The sequence below is a fragment of the Macadamia integrifolia genome, chromosome 10 (assembly GCF_013358625.1).
Source record: "Macadamia integrifolia cultivar HAES 741 chromosome 10, SCU_Mint_v3, whole genome shotgun sequence".
Taxonomy (NCBI): domain Eukaryota; kingdom Viridiplantae; phylum Streptophyta; class Magnoliopsida; order Proteales; family Proteaceae; genus Macadamia; species Macadamia integrifolia.
In genome coordinates, this window is record NC_056566.1 from 30,068,088 (window position 1) to 30,076,312 (window position 8,225).

Consider the following 8,225-nt stretch of genomic DNA (forward strand, 5'->3'; position numbering starts at 1 on the left):
TTATATTTTAATGTCATACTTCACTGAATGTCTGGCACTACCAAGCCTGGTCAAGTTTGTAACTTATGAAGTACTGGTGCAGCCTTAAATATATGTTTTCTTAGTGATTATCACAGAAGTTGAATCATGTAGAAGTCGAAGCACTAACCATGCTTGGATTCTTTTCAAATTTCAGGCACAGGTTGATATATATGGAACAGTACTCTGCAAGGATAAATGTGACTCATCTACGTTTGTTTCCTTGACAAGATTGGCTGGTAGAAGTACAGAGGAGAAAAAGACAATTGGCCTGACTCATGAGAGTAGTGACTTCATATTTCCGAAAGTTTTCCCTGGAAAATATAGGCTTGAGGTAATTTTTGTCCCTGATTTCCTGCCTCAATTCTTCCCCATGAATCCTCTCATTATGTTTTTTTGTGACCTACTTGTCATTGGGTAGGGATGAGGAAGACATTTGCTTGTGATTTCTTCACCTTTGTGCTAATCTCATATGCTCTGTCCTTGGTACTTTGTTGTGGGTGTCAGTTTTGGATGCTTATGTTCTTTTTGATTTAGTTTCTATTTCTATGCAAAAGATTATCATAGGGGGTGATTGGAATGGACATGTGGGGAGAAATCCTAGAGGCTATGAAGGCGTACATGGAGGTTATTTTTTTGGGAAAAGAATGAGGAGGGATCTCGGTTTTAGATTTTGTTGAGGCTTACGATTTATCCATTGTGAACACTATACAAAAGTGGGCATTTACCAGCGAAATAGATCTTCCTAACTAGAAGGTCTGATAGATTATTTAGTAGGGACTGTAAGGTTATACTGGGGTAGAGCCTAACCCGTCAGCATAGAATGGTGATCATTAATATGTTCCTCATTACGCAGAATCGTAAGATAGGGAGGCCTACTTGCCTTAAGATGAGGTGGTGGAGTTTAAAAGGAGATCCCTTGAATTTATTTACTGGTTAAGTGGTCAAACAAGGAAAGTGGGACTTGAGGGAGACAGAAGTACGATGTGGAATGAGATGACAACTTGTATTAAAAAGGTTGCTAAAGAGGTCTTAGGGGAATTGAAAGGAAACTGTTGTGCCCCTAAGTAGACTTGGTGGTGGGATGATGAGGTTCAAGAAGGCATTAAGACTAAGAAATCTAGTTTTGAGGCAACAAAGGACTAAGGAGGCAGAGGATCTAAAAAGGTATAATTTTCCAAAAATGAAGCTAAGAAGATTGTGGGGAAAGCAAGGGCGAAGAAATATGAAGTTCTTTATGACAATCTGAACAAAGGAAGGGGAAAAAAACTATCTATAAGATAGCTAGAGTGAGAGAAATGAAGAGTAGAGATTTCGACCATATTAGATGTATTATAAGTGAAGATAGAGTACTAGTAAGGGACGAGAAAATGAAGTAGAGATGGAAAGAGTATTTCCACATCCTACTAAATGAATGCATTCAAAGTAATCGGGAGATTGCAATATTCATCTTGACACCTCATGTTGTAGATAGATATGTATAATTAGGGTGTTTGAAGTTAAAGAAGCTTTAAGGAAGACGAAAGTAGGCAAGGCTCCAGCCTAGATTGGGTCCCAATAGAAGTATGGAAGAGCTTAGGAATCTGTGATTTATCTTATGTAGCTAATAATAAGGAAATAAATGAGGATCCAATACGACTCCTACGCTGATGCAAGTCCAATAAAAAAGGAAAAAGGATAACATGAACATTATTTAAACCCTCTGACGCTAAACTCATGTCATGACTATCAAAAGTTCAAAATGTGTGTGTGTGTGAGAGTTTGTGGCATTGAAAACAATGAGAGCCTCTTGCACATAAACATGAGGTGGTAATGGTTATAGTCGGATTATCAGGGAGAAGTGGCTGCTCATTATGTTTATTTATGTACATATATGAAGGGGGGGGAATATAAGTATATATTCCACCTATATGGACTTATTGGATCTTTAGCGATTCATGTGAGGATTGGTCATTGGGGGTCTCTAGAAAGCCTGTTTTATGAAATATATGAGAGATCCAAAAAGGTACGGATGCTTTATTTATCACCAAGTAGAGATGTGAGCACAAGGAGAATGCCAGATGAATGCTAGAGAAATTGAATGTTCATAATCTACAAAAATTCAGGATTGCAATAGCAATAAAGACATAAAACTAATGAGTCATACTATGAAGTTATGGGAGAGGGTTATTGAAACCCACCTGAGGAAAGAAACTACTATTTTGGAGAACCAATTTGGTTTCATGTAGGAAGATCCATGTAATGGAAGGAGGCTCATGGAAAGATTTAAAGAGGGCAAGAAGGATCTCCATATGGTTTTCATTTACCTAAGAAAAGCACACGACTAAGTGCCTAGAGAGTTAATCTGGCATATACTAGAGAAGAGAAGGTTTTCAAGTAAATATGTGGACATAATTAAAGAGATGTATAATGGTGTGGTGACTAGCGTAAGAATTGTGGGTGGTCAAGGTAGTGAATTCCCAATTTCGATTGGGTTACATCATGGTTTATCCTTGAGCCTTATTTTTGTGTTTATCATAGATGATTTAACAAGAGACATTCAAGATGAGGTTCCTTGGTGTATGCTGTTTGCTGATAATATTATCTTGGTGGATGAGACAAAAACTAAGATTGACATGTTGGAGTTGAGGAGATTAACCTTGGAATAAAAATATTTGAAGATAAATAGAACCAAAATGGAGTATATGTTGTGTAATTTTAGTTATACTAGGATGGTTAATGAGGTGGCAAAAATTGATGAGAGGGAGATTCCTCAAAGTGAGTATTTTAGCTATCTGGGCTCAATCATAGATAAAGAAGGTGATATGTGGATGATGTTGCTGATAGAATAAAAATTGGTTGGTTTAAGTGGAGGGGTGCGTCTGGAGTGTTGTGTGATCAATGTATTCCTTTAAAGCTTAAAGGAAAATTTTATCGGACTATTATACAACTGGTATGTGGTGCGAAATGTTGGGCAGTTAAGAAGTATCAAATAGATAAACTAAGTGTAGCATAAATGAGGATGTTGAGGTGATTTTGCGGCAAAACTAGGGAGGATAAAGTAAATAATGACAGGATTAGAGCTGATTTGGGAGTAGCTCTAATTCATGATAAGCTACAAGAAAGTCATTTGACGCGGCATGGCCATGCGCAATAGAGGCCTTGGGATGCTCCAGTATGGATGAGTGATTTGATTCAGATAGAAGGAACTAAAAGAGCTAGGGGCTGACCTAAAATGCCCATAGAAGTGGTGAGGAAAGACATGTATAGCTTAGGACTTGTATCATGTATGACTTCAGATAGAGCTGATTGGAGAGCAATGATCCATGTAGTCAACCCCATTTAATTGGGATAAGGCTATGTTGTTCTTGTTGTTGTTTCTATGCAAAAATGAGTTCAAGTGGATTCCTAAGCTTGATTCAAATAAATTACTGCAGTCTGTTAACAATTCAAAACATTTGGGAATAAACTCCATAACTTTGAGGGAAAATCAAATCAATGAGATAATGTTCTCTCTCTCTCTCTCTCACACACACACACACACACACTCACACACACACACACACACATGCAGAATCCTTAAAATCAGTAGTAACTGAATATAGTTTCTTTTTGATTTGCTGTTTTGAAGTTTATCAGATGATAAATTTCGAAAGCCAACTAATCCTCAGTGGTCTTTGTTTAATCTAATTTTCCTTTAGGTCCGGCATAAGTCAAAAACAGACTTGTCTGAGGAGGATAAATGGTGCTGGGAGCAGAGTATCATTGATGTGGATGTGGGAACTGAGGATGTAAAGGGGGTTGTCTTTGTTCAAAAAGGTTACTGGATCAATATAATATCCACACATGATGTCGATGCGTACATTGATCATCCTGATGCTTCACCTGTAGATCTACATGTTAAGGTAATGTCTATATCTGACAGAACTCACTTAATCACTGTATATCCCGATACATCTGTAGTAAGAAACAGTCATCTTAAATTTCTTTCTACTTGAATTTTGCAGAAGGGGTCCCAGCGTATATGTGTAGAATTACCTGGAGTACATGAGCTCCACTTTGTTAATTCATGCATTTTCTTTGGGGTCTCCTCAGTGAAATTAGACACATTGAACCCATCGGTATGGTGCTTTGTTCTTTTTACATTGTTTATTATTCAGCTTGGCTTTGATCCATCTATTCTGTATCATCTCTGTCCCTTCTTATTGTGTTCTTTTGACAGCCTATCTATCTGAAAGGAGAGAAATACCTTCTTCGAGGAGAAATCCATGTTGACAAAAACTTACATCATAGCATAGATGAGTTACCCAAGAACATCATTGTAGACGTACATAACAATGATGGTGTGGTTTCTGAAGCTACCACTCCTATACTTAAATCGGATGGAAATGGTCAGAGTTGTGTAGTTTATGAGTACTCTGTCTGGGCTGATTTTGGAGAAAGCCTCACCTTTGTTCCTCGGGACTCAAGGTACAGTATGTGAACATTTATGCTGTTAAGACATGTTATTGATGTTACTAACCCCCCAAAAAGGAAAGCTACTGATGTTCAGGAATTTCAGTTTTCCTTTTTTAAGATGCTTATAAGGAGCCTAAAATTTTGAAAGATATTTACAGGAAATTCTTGCATCTTTACTGCTTGAAGACCTGCAATTGAATTGTTAATTTATGTGGCCATCATATGTTAAATCTATTAAATCATTTGTCCTTAATTATCACAGATACAAGATAGCTCTGTGATTGTGAGCTAACAATTTCAATGGAGCTTTGACACCATGGGTATTTCAAGTGTTTCATTTGGCACTAACCTGTATATTTACAGGATCTAGTGTTGTGATGGTGTAGCCTAGGCAACCAGGCAGTCTATGCTGTTCCCATTGTTTTCTCAACATCCACTGTTTCTAAATGAATTTACTTTTCAACAAACAAAGGATTTTATTGATGCGTGGCAAAGTCCGTGTGGACTTTAAGTTTAATTATAACACCACAACTAGATGATGGCATGGATATCTCTGCTTATTAATGTAGAATAGGGTAGGGAGTCTAACCAAGTCTCAACTGCAGGAACTTTTAATCAAAGAACAACCAATAATAACCAAGGTAGGACAGCAATACAATGGATCAGAATTAAGGAAGAAAAAAGATCTGTAAATCAGAGTTTTGAATCCAGAAATTGGAATTTATGAGATTAGAATATAACTCAGATTAAAGGACTAAATCAAATACAGGAATAGGGTCATAACAGATCATAAATTGTGAACAAACATCCATAGAAATCAGAAACAACCAGACGTATATATCGATCTCAGAAAACAGAACAGATTAGGTCAAAATATTCTAAAGGGGCAGAACTGTGGGTGATTTGTGTAACCGACCAACCAGTGGTCTGATGGGGCCCAAACTGAGATCTAACCACCTTCAGATGGGGCCTAACACTCAACCAAAAGATGGAGATAATCATGTGGTTGAAAGCCCTTGAATTAGAGATGGATTTGGGAACAAGAAAGAGAGTTTCAGAACTGGAAAATAGAACGTACTGTAGATCAGTAGTGTGGCTTACCTGGGATGAACTGAGATGGAATTTGATACCTTGGAGTGCTTGAAAACAGTAAGAGAAAAGATAATAAAGTAAAAGTGGATCTCTCGGGCTTCTCACCACAGAGAATCAATTGGATCAAACACCAATTCCAGCAGCCTTGATCAAACACAAGACAACTCTTCATGGAGAAGACAATAGCAACAGCCATTAAATTTTTTATCAAAATCATATAAGCTTTGGGAGCCTCCTTTTCTTTATTTACAATGTTGATGGGGGAGGGAATTACAAAATAGAAGGTTCCTCAAAAAGGAAACCAAATATTCTCCTAATGCAATAGTTACTAAAAACTGAAATTAGAAACTAGTTGAAAAAGAAACTAACTATTAATAACTTGACTCCTAAGTCCTAAGGAAACAAATATAATTCAAATCAAACCCAACTAGAAAAGAAACTAACTAGTAATCCCGTACTCAGCCTTAGAGACCCTCTTTTAGACCCAAAAAAGTGGTCTATTACAATCAAAACACATGGGATCAAAGGCCTAACATGTATGGAACCCAACCCTAGGCTTATTTCTAATAAAACTAGCCTATTTTGGTGATTAATCTGCATCACTTATTGAGCACCAACAGACACTTCAAGTTGCCAGTAAGCCAAAGCTTGAATGATTTTTGGCTGTCATAGCCAGATGCTCTCTCCCTTAAAGAGATTGATGCAGAAGTACTCCAAGATGCAGTGGCCTGATTTTCTCCCATTACTTTAGATCGTCTATTATTCATCGATTTTTCCTCTTTATCATGGGTACTAGGATCTCAACAAGCAGTCCTAGTGAACTTTGGTTTGCAAGACCTGAGACTGAGTTTTGATTTACAGTTCATGAGAGAAACATGAATGATGAATCCTATATCAAGCTTGTTAGATAATATAGCGTTGGCCAAATTGATGTAGGATAGAGAATGGCATGTCTGCAGAGATTTATGCAACAAATCATTCTGTGAGAATAGGTGATCAATATGGAGCAGTTTACGGAAGATCTTGCAGGCTAGATCAATGAGGTAAATCATGCAGTAGATTTGTTAGATGTTGGTAGAAGGTTTAGGCCTAAATTGTGGTCCGAGACGGACTAGAAGGAAGAGTAGGAGAGAATTAGGCAGTACAGCAATATATTTCAATGGGAAATTAGGCTGTACAGCAATATATTTCAATGGGAATTTCTCTCTGTTCTCCCTTGTGGTAAAAAACCTGCCTCTGCTCTCATTTTGACATGAGGAGGTCACAAAGAGAAGAATAATGGGGAAAATGGATTAAACAGAATCTAACTTGAATGGGATACTGTTCATGGTACCGTTTGTTGGCTACAGATTAGGTGAGTTGAGTGCAGTTCTTGTAAGTTATTTTCTGTTATGGACCTAAATAGTCTTCATTATAGGTTATTAAGTAGTGGTATGCTAGTAATTTGAGTTAAATAGGGATTAGAGTCTTATTTATATGCTGGTTTCTTCATTTTAAGGACATTATTCATGTTTCAAAACAAACAAGCTGTAGATCTTTGATTGATTAACCTATCCTAGAGTTTATTCTTGGCTTTTGCGTGGTTTTCAGGGCTTTAATGGCCTTTTGTGATGTTTTCACATTTCTGTGCATCACAAGTTGTGTTTGGTTCATCTTGCTATAGCTTGGCTCATATATGCATGTTGTTTCTTTTTTGCATGTGAGTGCGTGCGCATTTTGTGTTTGTATCGGATTGCCACCCAGGCATGCTTCAGGTTATATTGGTATGTTGGCCAAATCACTTTGAAACAAGCACAGAACAAATCAAACCATTTTTCTTTTAAAGGGCGTCCCCGGTGCACGAGGCTCCCACATGTGCGAGGTCCCGGGGGGGGGGCCGAGAACTATGCAGCCTTACCCCGAGAATGTCGAGAGGCTGTATCGACCACTTGACCACCAGGTTGCAACATTCGTACCTTACCGTTGAACCAAGCGCGCCCTTTTAAACCATATTTATTTCTCCTTTATTTATTTATATATTTTGGGAGCTGCCTGACTGGGGTTATGCTATTTGGCTCGTTAGTGCATGACACTGAGAAGATGAAAAGTGCATTTTAATCCTTTTTTGCAATTGCTCTTTTGTAAGCATATCAAGATATTTTATGGTAGATAAAAAATGTATGTCAATTGCAATGATAATTGATCTTATGAAATGACTTTTAATTTATACTCCAAATGAGTATTAGTAACAGATGTATGTGTGGTATACTGGTATGGCCTGTTTCACCTGCAAAGCGCAACATCATTAGTGCAGTTTATTTGCGATCCTTGGCTCTTATTTTAGGCTCATGCACTAAAATGTTTTTAGAATGATCCCATTTTTTTAGCTTTCTAGGTCTTCCATTATTTCCTTCACTTGGATTTGCTAGATCTCTTATCCCCTGATTGCTATCTAAACTCAGCACATGACTAATTTTCTTTCTCTCTGTTCATCTATTGGGTAAAAAAGACTTAAGAGTCTTGTAGTTGTGCCTTAATGCTTTACATTGAGAATGGTATACTTTTGCTGCATCCTCTGTGCTAACTGGGCATGTGACTAACTGCAGGAATACTAAGGAAAAGATGATCCTGTTTTATCCCAGACAGCATCAAGTAGGTTCATTGCATTCGTTACTTCCTTTTTTTCTTTTTTTTTTTTT

General features: G+C 37.5%; 1 protein-coding gene across 2 annotated transcripts in view; it reads left to right on the top strand.

Moving 5' to 3' along the window:
• LOC122091970 (nodal modulator 3) overlaps positions 1-8,225 on the top strand; it is a 36,437-nt gene that overhangs the window by 20,479 nt on the left and 7,733 nt on the right. For both annotated transcript variants that reach the window (XM_042662238.1, XM_042662239.1), the window contains exons 16-20: positions 176-352; positions 3,699-3,902; positions 4,005-4,118; positions 4,220-4,467; positions 8,133-8,178. In XM_042662238.1, coding sequence (XP_042518172.1) covers positions 176-352; positions 3,699-3,902; positions 4,005-4,118; positions 4,220-4,467; positions 8,133-8,178 — 789 coding nt within the window. The remainder of the gene's footprint in view (positions 1-175; positions 353-3,698; positions 3,903-4,004; positions 4,119-4,219; positions 4,468-8,132; positions 8,179-8,225) is intronic.